The 27408-nt window shown below is 38.1% G+C and overlaps 1 protein-coding gene across 1 annotated transcript; it reads left to right on the top strand.

Annotated features, from left to right (window-relative positions):
* The first annotated feature begins 17226 nt into the window (after nucleotides 1–17226).
* On the top strand, nucleotides 17227–18803 carry LOC145040400 (uncharacterized). The gene is made up of 2 exons (XM_078988335.1): nucleotides 17227–18358; nucleotides 18481–18803. Exons 1-2 carry the CDS (start codon nucleotides 17227–17229, stop codon nucleotides 18801–18803), a joined length of 1455 nt encoding a protein of 484 aa, XP_078844461.1.
* Nucleotides 18804–27408: the final 8605 nt, after the last annotated feature.

The following is a 27408-nucleotide window of genomic DNA, read 5'->3' as shown; positions in this document are numbered from 1 at the left end:
TTGTGGGAGGGTCATCTTTGATGGTTCCAACTTCATGGATTGGATTAGGACCATCAGGATGGTTACTCTTTACGAGGACAAGGAATATGTCCTCGATAAGGAGTTAAAAGAACTTGATGAGTCTACTGCTACTCCTGAGGAGATCGCTGAATTCAGGACTCATGAGAGAGATGCTACTAAGGTGGCATGTATCATGATGGCCACGATGACAGCCGAGCTCCAAAAGTCGTATGAAGATTTCTACCCTTTTGAGATGCACCAAGACCTGATGGAAAGGTACCATCAGAGTGCTCGTCAAGAGCGGTATGAAATAATCTCCTCCATAATAACTACCCGCATGAAGGATGGTGAATCCGTCACGGGCCACATGCAAAAGATGCAAAGGTATGTGGACCGTTTGCTGAAGCTGAATGTTAACATCCCCGAGGAGTTGGCAATTGACATCATTTTGCACTCCTTGCCTTCTTGTTATGATCATTTTCAAATGACATATCATATGAATAAGGAGGAAGTTACCCTCAGCAAGCTTCAAGGACTCTTGAAGACCGCTGAAACCGGTCTTAAGGGTAAAGCGGTTGTTACCTCTACTACTCCTACTCCAACTTCTACCCCTGTTTTAGCTATTGGGCAAGGCAAAGGGAAAAAGAGGAAGCACCCTTCGAAGGGTACCAAGGGAAAGTCTCTTGAAGGCTCCTCATCAAAGACTAAGAACGGTTCTGTCACTCCTTCTGCCATTCCCAAGGATGTTGAATGCTTTTATTGCCATGAAAAGGCACACTGGAAGCGAAACTGCCCTAAGTACTTGCAGGATCTAAAGGATGGGAAAGTGAAACCCACCTATGCAGGTATTTACACTATATTGTCTAATTACTCAACATATTCTAACTCTTGGGTGCTTGATACAGGATGTGGTATTCACATATGTTCTGATTTGCAGGGCCTAAGAAGAAGTGAGGATGTGGAGCACGGGAAGATAAACTTAATCATGGGGAATAGGAAGGCTTCACCTGTTTCCAAGATTGGAGTTTATACTTTGTTGCTTAATAATGGGTTAAAATTAGATTTGAATAAATGTGTGTACTCGTCTGAAATGGCGAGGAATATTATTTCTTTTCATGCTTTGTACAAACATGGTTTTACCTTTTCGTTTGATAATGAATGTGGTGGTATTAATGCTTTCTTTAATAATGTGTTTTATTTTAAAGCATTACCTTGTGATGGTGTGTATGAAACTGTGTCGATTGTAGACAACTTAGGAAATAATGTGTTGTATATTGATTCTTCTACTAGCCTAGATAAAGCATCATTGTGGCATTGTCGTCTTGGACATGTAAACAAGAAACGCATAGGCCAACTCCAAAAGAGTGGAGTCTTGGAATCAATTGACCTTAAATCAGATGATAGTTGTGAATCTTGTCTACTTGGAAAAATGACAAAATCACCCTTCACTGGAACTTGTGAGAGGGGTGAGGGTTTGTTGGACCTAATACATACTGATGTATGTGGGCCATTCAAAACCGCCACAAGGGATGCTAATCGGTATTATGTGACTTTTATTGATGATTTTAGCAGATATGGGTATGTCTACTTAATCAAACATAAGTCAGAAACCTTTGAAAGGTTTAAGGAATTCAAACAGGAAGTAGAAAATCAATTGGGCAGGAACATTAAGATGCTTCGATCCGATCGAGGTGGTGAGTATCTTAGTACCGAGTTCCTTGACTATCTTAAGGAGTGTGGGATTGTCTCACAATTGACTCCTCCCAGGACACCACAGCTGAATGGTGTAGCTGAGAGGCGTAATCGAACCTTGTTGGACATGGTTCGCTCTATGATGAGTCGAGTTTCGTTACCAATCTCTTTTTTGGGGGTATGCCTTAGAGACTGCCGCCCATATCCTTAATCTAGTCCCTACAAAGAAGGTTACCAAAACACCTCATGAGATGTGGACTGGGAAGGTTCCCAATTTGGACCACATCAAAATTTGGGGTTGTGAAGCCTTCGTGAGGCGAGAAACTCATGATAAGCTTGAACCCCGAAGTGAAAGGTGTATTTTCATCGGCTACCCACAGAAATCCTTCGGTTACCTCTTCTACAGACCCAGTGAGAATGTGGTCTTTGTAGCACGAAGATGGATCTTTCGCGAGAAAGAATTTATAAGCCAAGGAGACAGTGGGAGGCAGATTGATCTTGAAGAAATTCAAGAATCAATTGGTGAAGGAACCTCAGACACTAGCAATCAACCTGAGGAAGAAACTCCTGTTGATCCAGCTGACGAGTCTGTACCTCCGAGGCGTTCCACACGGGTTAGGAACACACCTTCGTTTTATTATGGTTTTCATATTACTACGGAAGGTGATACGTTTATTAGTGATAGTACACTAGTAAATTTGGATGAACCTAGCAGTGTTAAGGAAGCCATGGCAGGCCCGGAGTCTGCTAAATGGAAGGAGGCTATGGACAGCGAGATACAGTCCATGTATGACCATCAAGTTTGGAACTTGGTTGACAATGTACCAGGCCGTAAAACAGTCGGGTGCAAATGGATCTTCAAGAAGAAGACAGACATGGAAGGAAAAGTGCATACTTATAAGGCTCGACTGGTTGCGAAGGGTTTTACTCAAACTCAAGGTATTGATTATGATGAAACCTTTTCGCCGGTAGCAAAGATTAAGTCTATTAGGGTTATGTTAGCCATTGCAGCATTTCATGATTATGAAATATGGCAAATGGATGTCAAAACCGCTTTCCTTAATGGAAAGTTGGCTGAGGATGTGTACATGAATCAGCCAGAGGGTTTTGTCAATGCAGAGTACCCGGATAGAGTATGCAAGCTTGAGAAATCCATTTATGGATTAAAACAAGCATCTCGTAGCTGGAATCTTTGTTTTGATGAGAAGGTAAAAGAGTTTGGCTTCTCGAGAAGCGAAGATGAGTCTTGCGTGTATGTCAGAGCTAGTGGGAGTATAGTTAGCTTCTTAGTACTGTATGTGGATGACATACTACTCATAGGAAATGACATCCCGACCTTGCAGGAGGTTAAGTCCTGGCTTGGGAAGTGCTTTGTTATGAAGGACCTAGGGGAGGCTACCTATATCCTAGGGATAAGGATATTAAGAGAACGGAGTAGAAGACTAATTGGACTTAGTCAGAGTATCTACTTGGATAAGGAGTTGAAAAGGTTCAACATGGAGAATTCCAAGAAAGGAGATTTACCGATCCAAAGCAATACCAAGCTGAGTAAGACTCAGAGTCCGAGTACAGAGGCAGAGATAGCTGAGATGAGCCAATTACCATATGCTTCCGCAGTTGGCTCGATCATGTATGCTATGACTTGTACCCGTCCTGATGTGGCATTTGCTTTGAGCATGGTCAGCAGGTATCAGGGGAACCCTGGAAAGGCTCATTGGACCGCGGTAAAGAACATTCTCAAGTACCTGCGGAGGACTAAGGATTGGATCCTTACCCTTGGTGGCAGTGATGACTTGAGAATATTAGGGTATAGTGATGCTGGTTTTCAGACTGATAGGGATAATTTCCGCTCTCAGTCGGGCTGGATCTTTACCTTAAATGGAGGGGCAATTTCTTGGAAGAGTTCCAAGCAGGAGACGGTGGCTGATTCGACTTGTGAATCAGAGTATATAGCAGCGAGTGAAGCAGCGAAGGAGGCGATATGGCTAAAGAACTTCATCGGAGACCTTGGAGTTGTACCAGCTATTAAGGAACCTATAGAGATTTTCTGTGACAACAATGGTGCGGTTACCTTAGCCAAGGAACCAAGAGATCATGGCAGATCCCGACACATTGACAGAAAATATCACTTCATAAGACACAAGATTGAAGAAGGACTCCTTGTAACAAGGAGGATATCGTCGGATGAGAATCCTGCAGATCCCCTTATGAAGGGACTGACGAGGGTTAAGCATTTTCAGCATGCGAGACGCATCGGGCTGAGGGACGATATTAGTTTTACAGATTAGATAGTTTTCCTGAAACTTGTAAAATGTAATCGACGTTTGATGATGAATAAAATTTGTGATTTATTTATGAGTAAAGTGTTACTATCATTGTCAATTATTTACTATTGTTTCAGTTTTGCATGTTTTGACTTCCAGAATAATTAATTTATTCAAACCTCCACAATCGATCATACGTCGGAAGTAGGTATGAATTAAGATTGTCATGAATTGGGTTTGTAGATGCCTTAAAGGTGTTTAGACATGGCAATGGTTGCTGCAACATTCATGAGTACTCATAAGTTATGAGTATTGGTATAAACCCACGCTCACTTGTATCACTTCATGGAATTTATCTCGAGTGATCGTGAGATGATAACATCATATAAATCTTTAAACCTAGAGATATGAGTTGTTACCTATGAGTTGGTTGTGCATTGATTGCACGTAAACGCACCAGTAACTTGATGTTATAAAACGTGCCTTTGTGTACAATTCAATAAGTAGTAGAACAAGCATATCAGTCGAAGTTTATCTGTTCCTTCTAGAAATAGAAGCGATATCTGGGCCCCTCGATGATTTTGTGTTGACCCATGTACCAGGCCTGGTCAGAACTAAACCGATGTGTTCAGTGAAGTTCTTCGTCAAACAAATCGGAAAATCGAGAAACAACTGCTAGACAATAAGCAAGACATAGTTCCATGTGTTTGTCCGGCTGATATCATGAGAACAGAGGATTATGTGATCACTTATCTAAAATGGCGCTTCATAGTTCGACAGAGTCTTCATTGTTCGAGGGAGTTTTCGAGAGCTACGATTGCTGGTTGGTTCCTGAAGTTATAGGCAAATATAGTTATTAGACTTATCCAAGTGGGAGTCTATTGGATAAGGTGTCTAAGTCCATAACTTATTTGGTATATACTTGACCCGACCGGCATGGTCCATTTGGGTTGCATCTCATCCAAACTATTATGGATAATTTTATGAGAGTTATACACATATGTTTATTAATATATTATGAGTTATAATATATTAATATGAAGTTACGTTATTTAATTAGTTTTAGTCTTAAATTAATTATGAATTAATTTAGAGATTAAAAGGAATACTAATTAAATTATGGGCTATTTGTTTTATATAGTGTGGGCTAATACTCATTTGTTAATGGGCTAGGCTTATGTGGAAGTCCATGGATGATCCATGGAGCTTTTAACCCATGGATCCTTGGAAAAGGAAAAGACATGGGTTATTAGGGTTTCACCCTAACCATGCACACTATATAAGCATGCTTATGGAGCATGAAATGGGGCCTAAGAGAAAACTAGTGAACTAGTGTGTGTGTGCATGTGTGTGGCCGATTTTTATACAAGGTGTATACTCTCTCAAAGTTTTCCCAGATTTTGTGGTGTTTGTGATTCCATTTGAGGCATTCACACTATTGGTGCTTGGCCCTCAAACTCCTAAGAACCCAACTCACCAAAAGGTATGTAATCTCTTCTAACTCTTTTATGTTAAAATGTTCCCCATGCCATGTTAGATAGGTTATAAACCTTGGAAAATTATTATTTTGCATGTATTTAGACAAACATAGATCCAAGGTTTATTAGGGTTGCATGCACACTTAGGAAGTGTTAGATTGCTCAAAACCCAACATATCATTCCATAGATGAATATGGTATCATGCACTCCAGTGATTCGGGCGAGTGAGGAGTTGTCAATTCCTAATAACGCTATCCATAATGACCATTGGCTGAAAGAGTTAATGGTTAGAGATAAGGGAAGGGCCTTAGTACGATAAGTTCTCATGTTCCGTGTTGCATACACATACATAAAGAAACATAGTAATACAATAGCAATTATGTTTTATACAATTCAATTTAAATACAACATGCAAACAATAGTTTTTTGGACATGCTTTTCCACGCCAAAACATATAAACCGAAAATAGGGGAGTGCGTGAATACACACAATATGCAAAATATAGTAATCAAGTTTATGTGAGTAAATTAAATATAACGAACATAAATAGTTTAGGACATGCTTTTCCATCCCAAAATATTTAAAAACCAAAAATAGGGGAATGATGAATAATCACGATGTTTCGTGTAGGCACAAGCGGTACTTCGGGATGGACCAACGTCTTACTACCGGGATCCTACGACATCAAACACACACACTAGTGAGTTTCCATGTTGATATCTAATGCTAATATAATAAACTCTACATATAGGGAAATACCAATTTATGTTTTAGTATTGGATTTTATATCAATTGGTTACACTTTTTATGATATATTCAAATCTTACAAGTCGTGCGATTAATTACAACCTTGGAAGGTTAATTTTCCAAATTTTAAGTCTCTATAACAACATAAATTCACGGAAAATAGCATTCGAGGGATAAAAATTCTCAAACTTTTTATTTAACTGATATCACACAATACTAAGTTGGAAAAAATATAAAAATGGATTTCCAAGCTGTTTAATTATATTTTATGATTTATGGGAATTTATTCCAAAAAAAATTGAAATAAATAAAAAACAGTTTCCAAAATTACCCAAACTTTTTATTTAATTGTTATTATACACAACTAGGCTGAGAAAAATATAAAAGATATTTTTCAGTGGGTATTTCTATTTTTCCTTGTTTTATTCCTTTAAATAGTCATAAATTAAAGAAATAATATTAAACAGTTAAAATAAATCACCATAAATTTTTGTAACATCATTTACATTAAAAATAACCTGGGAAAAATATCAAAAGTGGTTTTCATAATGTATAAGCTAGTTTTGGGTATTTATGAGTATTTAAGTGTATTTTGGTGCAATTAACTTTAGAAAATAAGAGAAAAATAGTTAACAGTAGAGAAAAATTCTCAAAATTTTCATGTAGCCTCCTACTGTATAATATGATATCCTGGTAATTGTTCATGAAATTTGGATAGTCTGAACTATTTTTCCCATTTTTAGATGATTATAATTACCAAAAACTGGGAAAAATAGTTAGATATGATGCAAAATCTTGAAATTATTTTCTGGAGTCACCACTCACAGGTAAGGTATGCGAAAATTGTTAGATACAATTTTCACATTCAGTAAAGTGGTTTTGTGATTTATTATGCCTAAACAAAAGAAAATCAGAAATCATATTAAACAGTAATAAAAATTGATGAAATTTGATGAGGGGTCATTATTCACCATAAGGCTCATCCATGAATTTATTCAGGCATTATTGACCTATGGAAGTATTTTATGTGATTTATGCCCTTGGTTTTAGCAATAATTTTAATAACTCAAGGAAATAATAAAAGCTCTTGAAATTTTCGAGATTATCTCATGCATGTGAGGGCTTTCAAAAGATAAAATGTTATAAACGTATTCAGAAGAGAAATGAGGGTAATGAATCTAAAAAAATTAAGAAAGGTTACATGCAATGATACACGAAATGTAGATGTGGCTGAAGTTCATGAATTTGTGTAGCCCATTCAGTGAGATTTTAAGCCACGAAATTTCAGCAATCATTCACTAGATATGTTAAGTTTCTAAGGTATTTTTCCTCAGATTTATGGTTGGGTTTAAGGACATTGATCATACAAGACAAAAATAGTGATCACAGAAAAAGAGCTGTATGCGCAACCATTTTGTAAAAATTGCAAAAAATATTTAATATTTTTTACAGTGTGACCAGTTGGGTTTGAAAGTTAACTCCTGGAACTATCCAATACAAAATGAATATCATGATTTGGTTAAGAAATGACCGAGTTATGCCCGTTCAAAGTCGAACAAAGTAATCTGGCAGATTGCATGTTTGTTTTTTTGCATTATTAGGTAATTTGACAAGAACATCATGCATGCCTTTGGTAAGATCCGATTTCTAACACATGCATGGAGTGAATGAGCATCCAAGATGTACTAGAAATGGTTTAAATGCTTTTGGTCATGCAAGAACACAAAAGAGATGGAGAAGAATATGAAACATTCGGTTTTGATGTCACATAATCATATGTGCATCTTTTCACTCCTTGCATGGGTTTGCTCCCGGATTTTCATCATCTCAAACACATGCATTGTGTTATGGTGAGAATCTACAAACCACAAGGGAAGAATAAAGATTTCTAGCCATGGAAAGGCATAGAATCCGAAAAGTAGAGAAAACTATGAAGAACAAGAAGTTTAACCATGAAACTATGGGAGAAGATGATGTTGTTTACCTTGGTTATGATCTTGAGGGAAGTAAGAACACTTCAAGGTCTTCAAAATCTAGAAATTTTGCAGAGGAATGAGAGGATTTTCGTGAGTTTAGAGAGAGGGAAGAAGAGAGTGAAGTGTGTGAAGAGTGGAGTGTAAGAGAGTGAAGAAAGAAGAGGTGGAGTGAGGGTTTTGACTTAATGATTGTGTTTTGGGAAGAGAGAGTGTATGGGGAGGGGAGATGGCCGGTTCTTACGTGAATTTAGGCCTCCTCTCTCCAAAATTTTAAACTTTATAAACTTCACCTCTATCATTTATATAAAAACATTCATTTTTTTTTATAAAAATGCTTATTAAGCAATTTGATTTATTTAAAAAATCTTGTTTTCAACAAATAAATTATGATTAATACTTGGTAATTTAATTTCTATTTCATTGACTATAATTCATAATTTGATTAATAAAAATTTGATATTAGGAAGTTTATAGCCAAATTTTATAAGGTTTTTAAGCTTTATAATTTATAACTTTGGATTTTTGGCTCTTTAGGGTTTTTGGAATATTGTTTGATATTCAACAACATGTTGATGTATAATTAGAATGTTTTAATTTATTTTTAGGGTTTTATACCCTATTTCAATTATAACAAAGCTTGAAGCTTTATTCTAATTATAGTATTGGCATTTCCTATTGTAGCTAAGCAACTTACTAGAATTGTAAGTATCAAGTATATTAGTCCTAGACCTTAGTTGGATCCTACTTTATGCAAGATTTTTGACCTAATTTATACTACTAGGTCATGGAATCTTGTGCATGAATGGTTTTTATAAAGATGCGTGAGTCCGAGAATGACCTGAATTGGCAGTTTTCACAGCAACTGCGACTCGGCGAGTCCACACATGATCTTCACTCTCCTAGCCTTCATTCGACTCACTGATTCAACTTCAACTCTGCAAATCATCGCTGATCACAATCTGTGAAGTGTCCAGACCCAACTCACCGAGTCCGACTCCTGACTCGGCGAGTACCATCGTGCACTCTGTCCTCTAGATTCCCTCTGACTCACCGAGTCACTTCCCCAACTCAATGAGTCACCAACTATGTGATTATAGGGAAAACCCTCGTCCTACTCGTCGAGCTGAACTGACCTCTTGATGTCATATCCGCTTCTCTAAACCATAGATCCAACTTCCCAAGGCATTATAATCACGTAAATCTAACATCTTGGTGCACATGCAAAGGCTCAAAGGCCATATTTGAAGATATGGCCTCTAAGGTGACACCCTAAGTTCATAACCTCCATTAATGCTCATAAAGCTCAAGGGGAAAGGGTCTCTGGACCTCTTTGGATCTAGATCTACAGCATAAACACGAGAAGGGACCAATTACTCCATATAACCATCCTCTAATGGGGCTAAAAAGCCCTAACTCTAAGAATCACATCATAAACTGAAGAAGGATTCGAATTGATACCTCAAAATGAAGTCTCTGAGCTTTGGAATCACTAGCTTAGCACCCTCTTCAACCTCCTGTTGTCTTGGTACACTTCTATTTTCAAAAACACCAACATTGTTCAAAATATAACTTCATAATAGCTTCAACACGATGCAGCATGCTCTATGATGATGAATCTTTACATCCACTTACTAATTATTTCCTGAAAAAACATGTAAAACGAGCATCAACTATGAAAATAGTTGGTGAGTTCACAAGTTTATAAAATCAAGCGTACAATAAAGCTTTTCGTAAATACAAGTACATTGCTTCAACGATAAACAAGTTGATTGCTATTTATGAATACAAGTTTATTGCTATAACGAGAAACGAGTTTGTATGTGTATGAGCAAACAATGAGTCTCAACCAAACCTATGGCTGAAGCCCTATCGAGAGCTATGCTTATCGTTCCATAGATGAATATGCTATCATGCACTCCAACGATTCGGGCGAGTGAGGAGTTGTCAATTCCTAATAACGCTATCCATAATGACCATTGGCTGAAAGAGTTAATGGTTAGAGATAAGGGAAGGGCCTTAGTACGATAAGTTCTCATGTTCCGTGTTGTATAGACATACATAAAGAAACATAGCAATACAATAGCAATCATGTTTGATACAATTCAATTTAAATACAACATGCAAACAGTAGTTTTTTTGGACATGCTTTTCCACCCGAAAACATATAAACCGAAAATAGGGGAGTGCGTGAATACACACAATATGCAAAATATAGTAATCAAGTTTATGTGAGTCAATTAAATATAACGAACATAAATAGTTTAGGACATGCTTTTCCACCCCAAAACATTTAAAAACCAAAAATAAGGGAATGATGAATACTCACGATGTTTCGTGTAGGCACAAGCGGTACTTCGGGATGGACCAACGTCTTACTACCGGGATCCTACGACATCAAACACACACATTAGTGAGTTTCCATGTCGATATCTAATGCTAATATAATAAACTCTACATATAGGGAAATGCCAATTTATGTTTTAGTATTTAATTTTATATCAACTGGTTACACTTTTTCTGAAATATTGAAATCTTACAAGTCGTGCAATTAATTACAACCTTGGAAGGTTAATTTTCCAAATTTAAATCTCTATAACAACATAAATTCACGAAAAATAGCATTCGAAGGATAAAAATTCTCAAACTTTTTATTTAACTGATATCACACAATAATAAGCTGGAAAAAATATAAAAATGGATTTCCAAGCTGTTTAATTATATTTTATGATTTATGGGAATTTATTCCAATAAAAATTGAAATAAATAAAAAACAGTTTCCAAAATTACCCAAACTTTTTATTTAATTGTTATTATACATAACTAGATTGGGAAAAATATAAAAGATATTTTTCAGTGGGAATTTCTATTTTTCCTTATTTTATTCCTTTAAATAGTCATAAATTAAAGAAATAATTTTAAACAGTTAAAATAAATCACCATAAATTTTTGTAACATTATCTACAGTATAAATAACCTGAGAAAAATATCAAAAGTGGTTTTCATAATGTATAAGCTGGTTTTGGGTATTTATGAGTATTTAAGTGTATTTTGGTGCAATTAACTTTAGAAAATAAGAGAAAAATAGTTAACAGTAGAGAAAAATTCTCAAAAATTTTATGTAGCTTCCTACTATATAATATGATATCCTGGTAATTTTTCATCAAATTTGGATAGTCTGAACTATTTTTCCCATTTTTAGACCATTATAATTACCTAAAACTAGGAAAAATAGTTAGATATGATGCAAAATCTTGAAATTATTTTCCGGAGTCACCACTCACAGGTAAGGTATGCGAAAATTGTTGGATACAATTTTCACATTCAGTAAAGTGGTTTTGTGATTTATTATGCCCTAAGCAAAAAAAAATCGGAAATTGTATTAAACAGTAATAAAAATTGATGAAATTTGATGAGGGGTCATTATTCACCATAAGGCTCATCCATGAATTTATTCAGGATTTATTGACCTATGGAAGTATTTTATGTGATTTATGCCGTTGGTTTTAGTAATAATTTTAATAAATCAAGGAAATAATAAAAGCTCTTGAAATTTTCGAGATTATCTCATGCATGTGAGGGATTTCAAAAGATAAAATGTTATAAACGTATTCAAAAGAGAAATGAGGGTAATGAATCTAAACAAATTAAGAAAGGTTACATGCAATGATGCATGAAATGTAGATGTGGCTGAAGTTCATGAATTTGTGTAGCCCATTCAGTGAGATTTTAAGCCACGAAATTTCAGCCATCATTCACTAGATATGTTATGTTTCTAAGGTATTTTTCTTCAGATTTATGGTTGGGTTTAAGGCCATTGATCATACAAGACAAAAATAGTGATCACAGAAAAAGAGCTGTATGCGCAACGATTTTGTAAAAATTGCCAAAAATCGGATATTTAATATTTTACAGTGTGACCAGTTGGGTTTGAAAGTTAACTCCTGGAACTATCCAATACAAAATTAATATCATGATTTAGTTAAGAAATGACCGAGTTATGGCCGTTCAAAGTCGAACAAAGTAATCTGGCAGATTGCATGTTTGTTTTTGTGCATTATTAGGTATTTTGACAAGAACATCATGCATGCCTTTGGTAAGATCCGATTTCTAACACATTCATGGAGTGAATGAGCATCCAAGATGTACTAGAAATGGTTTAAATGCTTTTGGTCATGCAAGAACACAAAAGAGATGGAGAAGAATATGAAACATTCGGTTTTGATGTTACATGATCATATGTGCATCTTTTCACTCCTTGCATGGGTTTGCTCCCGGATTTTCACCATCTTAAACACATGCATTGTGTTATGGTGAGAATCTACAAACCACAAGGGAAGAATAAAGATTTCTAGCCATGGAAAGGCATAGAATCCAAAAAGCAGAGAAAACTATGAAGAACAAGAAGTTTAACCATGAAACTATGGGAGAAGATGATGTTGTTTACCTTGTTATGATCTTGAGGGAAGTAAGAACACTTCAAGGTCTTCAAAATCTCGAAATTTTGCAGAGGAATGATATGATTTTCGTGAGTTTAGAGAGAGGGAAGAAGAGAGTGAAGTGTGTGAAGAGTGGAGTGTAAGAGAGTGAAGAAAGAAGAGGTGGAGTGAGGGTTTTGACTTAATGATGGTGTTTTGGGAAGAGAGAGTGTATGGGGAGGGGAGATGGCCGGTTCTTACGTGAATTTAGGCCTCCTCTCTCCAAAATTTTAAACTTTATAAACTTCACCTCTATTATTTATATAAAAACATTCATTTTTTTTTATAAAAATGTTTATTAAGCAATTTGATTTATTTAAAAAATCTTGTTTTCCACAAATAAATTATGATTAATACTTGGTAATTTAATTTCTATTTCATTGACTATAATTCATAATTTGATTAATAACAATTTAATATTAGGAAGTTTATAGCCAAATTTTATAAGGTTTTTAAGCTTTATAATTTATAACTTTGGATTTTTGGCTCTTTAGGGTTTTTGGAATATTGTTTGATATTCAACAACATGTTGATGTATAATTAGAATGTTTTAATTTATTTTTAGGGTTTTATACCCTATTTCAATTATAACAAAGCTTGAAGCTTTATTCTAATTATAGTATTGGCATTTCCTATTTTAGCTAAGCAACTTACTATAATTGTAAGTATCAAGTATATTAGTCCTAGACCTTAGTTGGATCCTACTTTATGCAAGATTTTTGACCTAATTTATACTACTAGGTCTTGGCATGTTGTGCATGAATGGTTTTTATAAAGATGCATGAGTCCGAGAATGACCTGAATTGGCAGTTGTCACAGTATCCCCCACTTAAAAAGAATTTCGTCCCGAAATTCATTCTATGTCATCGTTTGTCGTCGCAAGGGAAAAGTTGTGGATAGTTTTCCTTTATGAAGTCCTCGCGCTCCCAGGTGTACTCTGGCCCGCGTTTTGAGTTCCATCGAACTTTCACAATCGGGATCTTACTCTACTTAAGTTGTTTTACCTCCTTGTCAAGGATATCTATCGGTTCCTCAACGAAGTTCAGCTTATCATTGATCTTAATTTCCTTCAGGGGTACTATCAATGCTTCGTCAGCTAGACATTTATTAAGGTTGGAGGCGTGGAATGTGTCGTGAATGGCGCTTAACTCTTGGGGAAATTGAAGTTTATACACTACCGGACCAATCCTTTCAAGGATTTCAAAGGGTCCAACATATCTCGGGCTTAGTTTTCCTTTCTTACCAAATCGTACAAGCCCTTTCGAAGGCGATACTTTTAAAAGTACCTTGTCTCTTACTTGGAATTCTAATGGTTTACGACGATTATCCACATAACTTTTCTGACGATCTCTAGCAGCTTTAAGCCTATCCTTGATGATAGCAATCTTGACAGATGCTTCCTGGATAAGTTCGAGTCTAGTCAACTATCTATCTCCGATTTCTGTCAAAATAAGGGCGAACGACACTTATGTCCATACAATGCTTCATATGGAGCACATTCGATACTCGTGTGGTAACTGTTACTCGTGAGTATCCCAATTTCCTTTGAACTCAATGACACACGCTCGTAGCATGTCTTCCAATGTTTGTATTATTCTCTCTATCTGCCCATCTGTCTGAGGGTGGTAAGTTGTGCTCAAATCTATCTTGGTTCCTAGTGCCCTCTGTAACATCCACCAAAATCGAGATGTAAAATGACTATCTCTATCAGAAATGATAGATAAAGGTACAAAATGCAGAGAAACAATTTTGTCGATGTAGATTTGGGCCAATTTTTCCATCTTGAAATCTTCTCGAATGGGGAGAAAGTTGTAACGCCCCGGTTTTTCTCAGTATGTTTGGTTATTTTAATTTAATTATCCTTGTAACCTTGGGTTAATTTATTTAACCAATGCCTAATTTGTATGTTATTGGATTCTTTTTATCATCTTGTAAACTCCTTTTATTGAAGTCCATGGACTATGGGCCTATTTGTAAAGTCCATCTAGTAAATAGTACTTAATATGTAAATTGAATCATTTGGAACACACACAAGGAAAACACTCTAAACCCTCCCTCTCTCTCAAAAATCGTCCCTCTCTCTCTCTTTGGGATCAAGAGCAGCCAAGGGGCTGTTTGGAGCTTAATTCTTGTTCATTTCCAACCTTGATTCGTATTGGTATGAACCTCCTTATCCTTTCTTACAACTTGATTCATAACCTTGTTCTAGTTTTATGATTTCATCTTCACTTCTTCTCCTTGTTATTTGATTTGTAATTGTGTGTTATAAATCATCTCAATATCCTATCTTCACCCCATATATGGTGGTTGATGGATCTAGGGGATTACATGTGGCAAAAGATCATGGAAACCCTAAAAGGGAGAATGATGATTTTATGTGCTTATGTTTATTTTCATGTTGATTATTATTACATCCTTGTGGCTAAATGAAATCCTAATGATCCCTAACCCTTTTTAGTACCACCATTCTCATGGGGACTGAATTGGGATGATGAACACATCTTAAAATGTGTTTCAAAAGGAGAAGGATGGATAAGCCAAAAAGGAATCACGGGTGGCTACGATTCTGTTTTCCATCAGATCTGTAGTCATTTTGTAAAAATCATATCTGAAGCTCTAGAACTCAAACGGACCCCAAGCCAGTTCCAAACGTTCACAAATTGAGTTGGCTAACTTTCTTAAGCAGGCCAACCTCACTGATAAGGGCTTTATCTATGTGAAATAATAGCATCTTTGTTGTTCGGTCTGATCCGGGTCTGTTCTGATATGTCATTTTGTTTTCATCATTTCTAAGGCTTGGAAAAAGATCCAGAGTGATTACAAGTTTCTATATGTTCCTTATATTATGAATTTAAGATCTGGATAATATGGGGTGTTATTTCCAATTATAAATTGGTTAGAATGGATCCACACTCCAGGTCAGTGGGCAGTCACCAGCTTTTGCTAGTGCTGTGATTGTCCACAATGTGAATTTTATATCTGGAGTTTGAGAGATGCTTTTCATTCAATTCCAACTCTGAGACTTTCACTTGTATTTCCTTTAATTCTCTTAATTTTGTTTTGGACGAATTCTACTCACAAGTTGGGTAGAATTGGCCAACATCACTTGACTGTATTGTTGGAGACAGAAGTGATACACCATTTTGTAAAATTCATATTTAATTCATCTTTTGGAGTTAGAATGAGTTCTTTATATTTGTGGAATCCTAAGCAATCATAGTTTCCTATAAAATTTAGTTAAAGCTATGTTTCTCTTTTAGATTTTGGAGTAAATCCGTTTTGAACAACAGGTCTGTTTTAGAGACCTTGCTGTGATCACTCTTTTCTCAACTCATAGCTTCATTACTTCTCCTTTCTAACCTTTAGTCCTTCTTAGGTGAGGTTTTGAAGTTTGCTCAAGCTTGGTAGCATTATTTTATTGTTAGCCATCCTTAATACTCACTCAAGGTGAGTTCTCTCACACCGTTGTATTGATGATTGTGTTTGCTAGTTAGCTCGTGTGTGATTATTTGAATTTATTATAAAAACATGCTATATAAGTATTGTTTTAATTCGTACATGTGCACTGTATGTAACTAATTATGGATATGGGGACACCACCAAAGGATACGGATTTACCGGTGCGGTGGGTAGGTAAGATCACCAACGTAATACTCTTCGTGAGGTGCGGTGATTAGGGCCAAATGATACGGGATCTTCCCGGTGCGGTTCAAACCTACAAGTCCTTCTCGTAATATAGACATTGATTCGTTCTTTGCCTTTATCATATAATTATAATTGGAAAATGGATTAGGGCTAGTAAATATGAATGTTAGTACAATGTTTGTGTTTGAATTCACTAAGCTTCGTGCTTACGTTTTTCCTTATAATTTTTCAGGTGTTAAGATTAAAGAGGCTAAGGCTTAACATGGAGCATCGGGACATCGCTACTAGTTATTTTGTTGGGACCTTATTATTATTATTACTTCCGCACTTATTTTATATGATTATTAAGTTGATGGATTATGTTATGACTCTTTCAGTTGTTTTAATTTAATTTAAAAGGGGTTTTAAAAGTTTAAAATTTTTGCAAAAAAAAAAAAAAAAAAAAATTTGGGTGTCACAAGTTGGTATCAGAGCCACAGTTTGAGGGAACTAGGCATTCTTGTGTATGTTCTAGACTCAAATTTGAGGCTCTATAATAGTTTATTCTCTTTTTAAAAGATTTTTCAAACTTTCTAAAGACTAGTAGTGAAAGATGTCGCGGTGTGCCAGTCAGCCAGCCAAGTAAGCCTTATTTCTTATGTTAAATTGTTGACTATGAATTGGATTCTTCTAGTCTTAAAATGATAGATTACACACTTATTTAATGTTAACATGTGAGAGAGATGTAAAGTTAACGGCTAGAGCGAGCTGGAAATTTTGAAACTAGACGCGATTGCGAAATTGGAACTTGTGTGGAAGATAGTAGAAGGGCCCCTACTATTTGAAGCATCGGTGCCGGTTTCGGGTCGGGGCAAGGTTGAGAAATTTTTGGCAAGCTGAGTGTTTCGTCTTCCTAGAAATATCTAGGTTGAATTATTTCTAAATATTTTCCTCCTTCTACGGATACAGATGGCTCCGCCTGCTCGCCTTAATCAGCTCAAAATGGAGCAAGTTAGGAATATTGTCGCTGAGGAATTCAATAACGCTTTCAATGAACTAATCCCGGGCGTGACCAATGACATAATCAACCAGGTCAAAGCTCTTCTGGATGAGCGCCTCGCAGCTATTCCCGGGGGAGCGTTATCGGCTCCGCCCGTTCGGGATTCAGCATACTACTTCGAGAAGTTCAGCAAGTGTAGCCCTCTTCTTTGGAACGGTGAATTCGACCCAGTTGCTGCTAAACATTGGGTGTCAGATGTGGAGGGCGCCTTCATGACTGTTGGGTGTCCGGACCAGTACAAAGTTGTGATCGCCATGAATCAGCTGCGAAAAAGGGGAAAGACATGGTGGAACACCATCACCGCTCTATTAAACGAGGAAGAAGTGAGGGCCATGTCTTGGGCCCAATTTGTGGAGAGGTTCGAGGCACAATATGTGCCCAAGGTGGAGCAGCAGCAGATGCAGCAAGAGTTCATGGCCTTACAGCAAACTACCGAGTCTGTTAGCGACCTGAACGCCAAGTTCTTGGAGATGTTATCTTTTTGTCCCTCATTTGCTGGGAACGAGGCCTGGTTGGTCAGCCAATACACTACCATTCTACGTACCGAGATTCAGGAATTCGTTAGCATGCAGGAGTTCCCGACTTTATCCACAATCATGGATGCAGCAAGGAGGAGGGAAATCGAGTTGCAGACCCAGACCAAGAGGAAGGCCAATTACACCTCCTCCAAGACATCCGGAGATGCCCAGAAAAAGAAAAAGCAGGGTGGTAAGTCAAGGTATGAGTACATGCCGTCTTCAGGTCAGGGCGAGAAAAATCCGTTGATATGCTACAACTGTAAAAAGCCAGGGCATCATTGGAAGAATTGTAGGGCTCCCCCTACGAGTGTAGTTCCTCAGATTACTTATGTTGCTCCCGTCTGCTATCACTGCAACGAGACGGGACATAAGAAGCCCGAATGCCCGAAGTTGAAGGCTGGTAAAGGAAGCGGGGGTACAAATCCTGCAATTGCATCATCTTCTAAGGGACCCACTATGGTGACCCGAGGTCGTGCTCACCAGATGACTGCGGATGAGCCGGTGATTTCCGCGACAGTGGCAGGTATATATATATATATATATATATATATATATATATATATTTTTTTTTTTTCCTTTTCTCTCCTGCCATTATTTAATAAATGGTAGTTAGAATTGTTTACATGATCGTATGTGGTAAATCAGGCACTTATTTGCTAGATTCCGATCCTGCTGTTGTTATGTTTGATAGCGGTGCCACCCATTCTTTTGTATCTCGCACGTTTATTAATCATCTGGGGCGTAGTATCGGAAAATTGGCTCGCCCAATGGTTGTCGAAGTTGCCGAAAACCGCACTATTTATGTCACCGATGTCTATCGGGGTTGCACTCTCGAGTTTTCTGGAGTTGGATTCCCTATTGATCTTATCCCTATTGCGATGCGAGAGCTCTGTGTTATCGTAGGCATGGATTGGCTTGATGTGTTTGATGCAGAAATCCACTGTCGTAAGAAGCAAGTTCGTGTTTGAAACCCTAGAGGTGGAGAACTTATTATTCATGGGGACATTCCCCGCCTGGCTATGGCTTCTTGCTCTTCTGCTATAGCACTAGACGATGTTCCTATCGTTTCCGACTTCAGCGATGTCTTTCCGGAGGAACTCCCTGGCTTGCCACCTGTTCGGCAAGTGGAGTTTCGCATTGATTTGGTGCCAGGTGCGACTCCGGTAGCGAAATCTCCTTACCGCTTGGCACCACTTGAAATGAAAGAGCTCCAAGATCAACTTCAAGAACTAAATGATAAAGGGTTTATACGGCCAAGCTGCTCGCCTTGGGGTGCTCCTATTCTCTTTGTGAAGAAGAAAGATGGATCCCAGCGAATGTGTATTGATTATAGGGAGCTAAACAAGCGCACGATAAAGAATAGGTACCCGTTGCCACGTATTGACGATCTTTTTGATCAGCTTCAGGTAGCATCTTGGTTTTCCAAGATTGATTTACGTTCCGGTTACCATCAGATGCGGGTTCGTGAAGAAGATATTGAGAAAACAGCATTCTGTACTCGATATGGGCACTTTGAATTCGTGGTGATGCCTTTTGGGCTCACCAATGCACCCACAACGTTTATGGATCTCATGAACCGGGTGTGTAGCCTGATGCTAGACCGTTTGGTCATAGTGTTCATAGATGATATCTTAGTCTATTCTAAGAGCAGAGAGGAGCATCAGCAACACCTTCGGGAGATTCTGGAAACTCTGGCAAGAGAAAGGCTTTATGCTAAATTCTCAAAATGTGAATTTTGGTTGGAAGAAGTTCAGTTCTTGGGGCATGTGGTAAACAAACATGGTATCAAGGTCGATCAAGCCAAGTTTGATGCGGTTAAACAATGGAAGATTCCGAAAACACCTTCTGAAATTCACAGTTTCTTGGGTTTAGCCGGTTATTACCGGAGGTTCATTGAAAAACTCTCTAAAATCTCCTTACCACTCACCCGATTGACCAAGAAATCAATGAATTTCTTTTGGGGCCCGGAGCAGCAGCTGGCGTTCGATGAGTTAAGGAAGCGATTGTGTGATGCTCCGATTTTGGCCTTACCTGATGGGGTTGAGGATATGGTGGTTTACTATGATGCATCGCTTCAGGGTCTTGGTGCTGTGTTAATGCAACGAGACAGGGTGATAGCCTATGCCTCCCGACAGCTGAAACCCCACGAACGAAACTATCCCACTCATGATTTGGAGCTTGGGGCTGTTGTTTTCGCTCTTAAGATTTGGAGACACTATCTCTATGGAGTGAAGTTTATTATATACACTGACCATAAGAGTCTGAAATATTTGTTCGAGCAGCGGGATTTGAACATGAGGCAGATCCGATGGTTGGATGTGGTAAAAGATTATGATTGTGAAATTCACTACCACGCCGGTAAAGCTAATGTGGTAGCTAATGCTCTCAGTCGTAAACAATCTGCCGAACCGATTCGAGCTAAGTGTCTTCGGATCATGGTGGTGTCATCTTTGTTAGATCTAATCCGGGACGCCCAAAAGACGGCAATACTGGAGGAAAACATCAGGCATGAGAAGATTGGGAAAGAGTTGCCTAAGATGGAACGAGACGGGTGGGGTTTGCTGACTCGCTACGGTAGGGTTTGGGTTCCATATACCGGGGGAAATCGGAAAACCCTAATGGATGAGTCTCATAAGTCAAAATTTTCTATCCATCCTGGTGCTACTAACATGTATCGGGACCTCTATGAGGCTTACTGGTGGCATGGAATGAAGAATGATGTGGCTCGATTTGTGGAAGAATGTATGACCTATCGGAAGGTCAAGGCGGAACACCAGAAACCACATGGGAAGTTGCAACCGTTGGAGATTCCTGAATGGAAATGGGAGCATCTAACCATGGACTTCATTACAAAACTTCCTAGAACTGCCCGAGGATCCGATACGATATGGGTGATTGTTGATCGTTTGACTAAGAGTGCTCACTTTCTGGCTATAAAGGAGAGCTCATCGACGGAGAAATTAGCCGAGATCTTTGTTCGGGAGATTGTCTCATTACACGGGGTGCCCGTTTCTATCGTCTCCGATCGGGACACCCGATTTACTTCTCGGTTCTGGAGGAAGTTTCAAGAGGAGTTGGGCACACGATTACATTTTAGCACTGCCTTCCATCTGCAGACAGACGGGCAGAGTGAGCGGACAATTCAGACCTTGGAGGACATGCTTAGGGCATGTGTGATTGATTTTGGGGGTAGTTGGGATGACCATCTACATCTAGTTGAGTTTTCTTATAACAACAACTATCACTCGAGCATTAAAATGCCTCCGTATGAAGCCTTGTACGGGAGGAAGTGCATGACGCCCGTTTTTTGGGGCGAGGTTGGGCAGAGGGTACTTGGGAGTACCGAGATCGTGCTACGGACTACAGAGAAAATCCAAGTGATTCGGGAACATTTGGTCACAGCAAGCAGTCGTCAGAAAAGTTATGCTGACAAAAGACGCTCCAATCTTGAGTTCCAGGTGGGAGATTATGTATTGCTTAAACTCTCCCCCTAGAAACGTGTGATTCGATTTCGGAAGCGGGGAAAGCTCGGACCCCGATTCATTGGACCCTACAAGGTCATAGCCCGTGTGGGAAAGGTGGCTTACCGCTTGGAGTTGCCTGAAGAGCTTAGTCTAATTCATAATACGTTCCACGTGTCTCAGTTACGAAATTGCGTTGTTGATGAGACTACTGTGATACCACTGGAGGACATACAGATTGACGAGCGTCTCAATTATGTTGAGAAACCAATCGCTATTCTAGAACGAAAGACGAAAACTCTCCGCAACAAGACTATAAACCTGGTTAAGGTGCAGTGGCAACATAGGAAGGGCTTGGAATGGACTTGGGAACCGGAATGCGAGATGCGGGCTCATTATCCAGATCTGTTTCTAGGTGTTGACTTCGAGGACGAAGTCCGTTCTTAGTGAGGGAGAGTTGTAACGCCCCGGTTTTTCTCGGTACGTTTGGTTATTTTAATTTAATTATCCTTGTAACCTTGGGTTAATTTATTTAACCAATGCCTAATTTTTATGTTATTGGACTCTTTTTATCATCTTGTAAACTCCTTTTATTGAAGTCCATGGACTATGGGCCTATTTGTAAAGTCCATCTAGTAAATAGTACTTAATATGTAAATTGAATCATTTGGAACACACATAAGGAAAACACTCTAAACCCTCCCTCTCTCTCAAAAATCGTCCCTCTCTCTCTCTTTGGGATCAAGAGCAGCCAAGGGGCTGTTTGGAGCTTAATTCTTGTTCATTTCCAACCTTGATTCGTATTGGTATGAACCTCCTTATCCTTTCTTACAACTTGATTCATAACCTTGTTCTAGTTTTATGATTTCATCTTCACTTCTTCTCCTTCTTATTTGATTTGTAATTGTGTGTTATACATCATCTCAATATCCTATCTTCACCCCATATATGGTGGTTGATGGATCTAGGGGACTACATGTGGCAAAAGATCATGGAAACCCTAAAAGGGAGAATGATGATTTTATGTGCTTATGTTTATTTTCATGTTGATTATTATTACATCCTTGTGGCTAAATGAAATCCTAATGATCCCTAACCCTTTTTAGTACCACCATTCTCATGGGGACTGAATTGGGATGATGAACACATCTTAAAATGTGTTTCAAAAGGAGAAGGATGGATAAGCCAAAAAGGAATCACGGGTGGCTACGATTCTGTTTTCCATCAGATCTGTAGTCATTTTGTAAAACTCATATCTGAAGCTCTAGAACTCAAACGGACCCCAAGCCAGTTCCAAACGTTCACAAATTGAGTTGGCTAACTTTCTTAAGCAGGCCAACCTCACTGATAAGGGCTTTATCTATGTGAAATAATAGCATCTTTGCTATTAGGTCTGATCCGGGTCTGTTCTGATATGTCATTTTGTTTTCATCATTTCTAAGGCTTGGAAAAGGATCCAGAGTGATTACAAGTTTCTGTATGTTCCTTATATTATGAATTTAAGATCTGGATAATATGGGGTGTTATTTCCAATTATAAATTGGTTAGAATGGATCCACACTCCAGGTCAGTGGGCAGTCACCAGCTTTTGCTAGTGCTGTGATTGTCCACAATGTGAATTTTATATCTGGAGTTTGAGAGATGCTTTTCATTCAATTCCAACTCTGAGACTTTCACTTGTATTTCCTTTAATTCTCTTAATTTTTTTTTGGACTAATTCTACTCACAAGTTGGGTAGAATGGCTAACATCACTTGACTGTATTGTTGGAGACAGAAGTGATACACCATTTTGTAAAATTCATATTTAATTCATCTTTTGGAGTTAGAATGATTTCTTTATATTTGTGGAATCCTAAGCAATCATAGTTTCCTATAAAATTTAGTTAAAGCTATGTTTCTGTTTTAGATTTTGGAGTAAATCCGTTTTGAACAGCAGGTCTGTTTTAGAGACCTTGATGTGATCACTCTTTTCTCAACTCATAGCTTCACTACTTCTCCTTTCTAACCTTTAGTCCTTCTTAGGTGAGGTTTTGAAGTTTGCTCAAGCTTGTTAGCATTATTTGATTGTTAGCCATCCTTAATACTCACTCAAGGTGAGTTCTCTCACACCGTTGTATTGATGATTGTGTTTGCTAGTTAGCTCGTGTGTGATTATTTGAATTTATTATAAAAGCATGCTATATAAGTATTGTTTTAATTCGTACATGTGCACTGTATGTAACTAATTATGGATATGGGGACACCACCAAAGGATACGGATTTACCGGTGCGGTGGGTAGGTAAGATCACCAACGTAATACTCTTCGTGAGGTGCGGTGATTAGGGCCATATGATACGGGATCTTCCAGGTGCAGTTCAAACCTACAAGTCCTTCTCGTAATATAGACATTGATTCGTTCTTTGCCTTTATCATATAATTATAATTGGAAAATGGATTAGGGCTATTAAATATGAATGTTAGTACAGTGTCTGTGTTTGAATTCACTAAGCTTCGTGCTTACGTTTTTCCTTATAACTTTTCAGGTGTTAAGATTAAAGAGGCTAAGGCTTAACATGGAGCATCGGGACATCGCTACTAGTTATTTTGTTGGGACCTTATTATTATTATTACTTCCGCACTTATTTTATATGATTATTAAGTTGATGGATTATGTTGTGACTCTTTCAGTTGTTTCAATTTAATTTAAGAGGGGTTTTAAAAGTTCAAAATTTTTGCAAAAAAAAAAAAAAAAAAAAATTTGGGTGTCACAAAAGTGAGCAGATTTCGTCAGTCGATCCACTATGACCCAAATTGAGTCTTGACCTTTAGCAGTTCTAGGGAGTTTGGTAACGAAATCCATAGATATTTGTTCCCATTTCCATTGGGGAATTTCAGGTTGTTGCAACAGCCCGGATGGTTTTTGATGTTCAGCTTTGACTATTGAGCATGTCAAACACTTCCCAACATACAAGGCAATATCCTTTTTCATTCCAGGCCACCAATAGTACTCTTTAAGATCCTTGTACATCTTATCCGCTCCATGGTGGATTGAGTATTTAGATCGATGAGACTCCTCTAGTACCATGTCTCTCAGGTTGTTAACCCTTGGAATGCAGACCCTGTCCTTAAAATAACGAACTCCATCAGGTTTGGTTTCAAATCTTTCTTCCAAACCATGTAAAGTCTCGCCTGGAAGATTTTCCTTGCATAACGCTTTCTCGGGGGCATCAATGATTTGAGATTTCAAGCTTGTCTGAATTACCATTCCCAAAGCTCTCACACGGGAAGGTTTCACTCTTTCTTTCCTACTAAGAGCGTCGGCTACTACGTTAGCCTTTCCTGGGTGATATCGTATCTCACAATCATAATCACTAAACAACTCTACCCATCTTCTCTGCCGCATGTTTAATATTTTCTGATCTAGGATATGCTGAAGGCTTTGTGATCAGTATAAATGGTGCACTTGGTTCCGTACAAATAATGCCTCCATATCTTAAGGGCGAAAACTATTGCTCCAAGTTCTAGATCATGGGTGGTATAATTCATCTCATGCGGTTTGAGTTGTCTGGAAGCATACGCAATGAATTTATCTTTTTGCATTAACACACATCCTAATCCTTGATGAGACGCATCACAATACACCACAAAGTTCTCTGATCCTTCTGGTAAAGCCAGAATTGGTGCATTGCACAACTTGTTTTTTAGGATTTGAAACGCCTCTTCGTGTTTCTCTTCCCAGAGAAATTTTCTATCCTTTTGGGTCAAAGATGTTAATGGTTGAGCAATCCTATAGAAATTCTCAATGAAGCGTCTGTAGTACCCAGCTAATCCTAGGAACTGTCATATTTCTGTTGGGGTTTTGGGGGCCTCCCATTTCTTGATTGTCTCTATCTTAGCTGGATCTACATGGATTCCTCTTTCGCCGATCACATGACCAACAAAATGTACTTCCCAAATCCAAAATTCACATTTAGTGAACTTGGCATACAATTTCTGCTCCTTCAATAGCTCCAACACTAGCTTCAGATGTCTATTGTGATCTTTTTTGGTCCGCGAGTAAACAAGTATGTCTTCGATAAATACAATTACAGACTTGTCTAGGTATGATCTACAGACCCTATTCATCAAATCCATGAATACAACGGGTGCGTTCGTTAGTCCAAAAGGCATGACTAAGAACTCATAATGTCCATAACGGGTTCTAAATGTTGTTTTGTGAATGTCCTCTTCGTGAATTCTTAGCTGATGATACCCTGACCGATGGTCGATTTTTGAGAAGTAGGAAGCGCCCTGCAACTGATCGAACAAGTCATCTATTCTAGGGAGGGGATATCGATTCTTGATTGTCAACTTGTTCAGTTCTTTGTAATCAATGCACATTCGGAACGAACCATCTTTCTTTTTGACGAATAACACTGGGGCTCCCCAAGGTGAAGAACTTGGTCGAATAATCCCTTTGTCTAGAAGTTCTTGAAGTTGTCCGGATAGTTCTTGCATCTCGGATGGTGCAAGGCGATATGGTGCTTTTGCTACCGGTGCCGCTCCGGGAATTAAGTCTATCCAAAATTCGACCTGTCTTTAAGGGGGTAGACCGGGCAATTCCTCCGGAAATACTTCGGGATAGTTTTGAACCACTGGAATCTCCTTGAGTTGCTTAGCTTCATGTTCTCTTTCTAGCACGTTGGCCATGAATGCAATACAATTCTTCTTCAGGTACTTGTGAATCTTCATGCTTGATACTATGTTTAAACTTCTTTCTGGCTTCTCACCGTGTATGAGAAGGGTTTCTCCATTAGGGAGAGGTACTCTAATGACTTTCTCGTAACAACCAATGTTCGTTCTATTTTTGGATAACCAATCCATTCCCACTATCACAACAAAACTACCTAGCTCTATGGGAATTAGGTCAATGCTAAAGAGTTTATCAGCTAAATTCAGAGTACAACCAGGAATTATATCACTAGCCCTAATTTCATACCCATCAGTAAGTTCAATAGCATAAGCATTCCTCATCTTTACCGATTTCAAGCCAATTAACGGTCTAAATGCTAAAGAAACAAAACTCCTATCTGCTCCCGCATCGAATATTACTGATGCAAAATGGTTGTTCAGGAGAAACGTACATGTTATCACTTCAGGGTTCTGACGAGCTTCTTCTGCACCAATCACAAAGGCTACACCTCTTGGCCATCCAACTTGATTTCCTTGGAAGTTTTGCCTGGTTTGGCCTTGTCCATTGTTCAGTTTGGGGCATGCTCTACGGTGTCACACCCCCAAACCAAGGATGGCGGAAACGTCCGGGGGTGAAGGACTTCATGTACAGTATCACAACAGCGTATATAATAGTGCTCAAAGTAAATACAACCAACATATATATAATTGAAAAAGTTACACCAAAGTATATGTTTACATGATTCAAAATCAATTACATTATGATGACAAAAATAAATTATTGACGGTTTAACGTCCCATCCTCAAAGCGATGAAGTTTTCCTGTTTCACTGATTTCCTGAGAATACAAGTAGTTTTTAAAAGTGTCAACAATTAAGTTGGTGAGTTCATAAGAGTTTTGTTTGAAGTAGAAACCATTTTCCTTGTAAAATCGATATAGTTTGATTTCCAGAAAATCCAATATTTTCTTAGTTAAGTGTGAATAGAAATATTCCTATATGATGCATTAATGAACCCTAGAATGACCCGTAGAGTTCCTCTATAATCGTCCAGCGTATATAAGTTATATAAGGTTTAAATTAGATAAAACGTTGAATATAGTGGGTCTGCCCTAGGTCCACAACCCAACGAGGAACAGGAGATGAGGCGGGCACCACCAATTCTAGGCCAATCAAGACTAAATTCTTATATGACTCAAACATATACGCTCAGCGACTATAGTTGAAGTCTAACAATTCTAGATGAAATATAGTTTGTTTTCCAGAAAATCCAATATTTTCTTAGTTCAGTGTGAATAGAAATATTCCTATATGATGCATTAATGAACCCTAGAGTGACCCGTAGAGTTCCTCTATAATCGTCCAGCGTATATAAGTTATATAAGGTTTAAATTAGATAAAACGTTGAATATAGTGGGTCTGTCCTAGGTCCACAACCCAACGAGGAACAAGAGATGAGGC

Source organism: Lactuca saligna, chromosome 4 (assembly GCF_052625555.1).
Source record: "Lactuca saligna cultivar CGN05327 chromosome 4, ASM5262555v1, whole genome shotgun sequence".
Lineage (NCBI taxonomy): Eukaryota > Viridiplantae > Streptophyta > Magnoliopsida > Asterales > Asteraceae > Lactuca > Lactuca saligna.
This window is presented reverse-complemented; position numbering and strand designations above follow the sequence as displayed.

Bases quoted from the DNA above. Each gene is read 5' to 3' on its own strand.
- LOC145040400 (XM_078988335.1), top strand. From the start codon at position 17,227: ATGGCTCCGCCTGCTCGCCTTAATCAGCTCAAAATGGAGCAAGTTAGG. The intron at 18,359-18,480 runs GTATATATATAT...GTGGTAAATCAG, and splicing joins GATTTCCGCGACAGTGGCAG to GCACTTATTTGCTAGATTCC.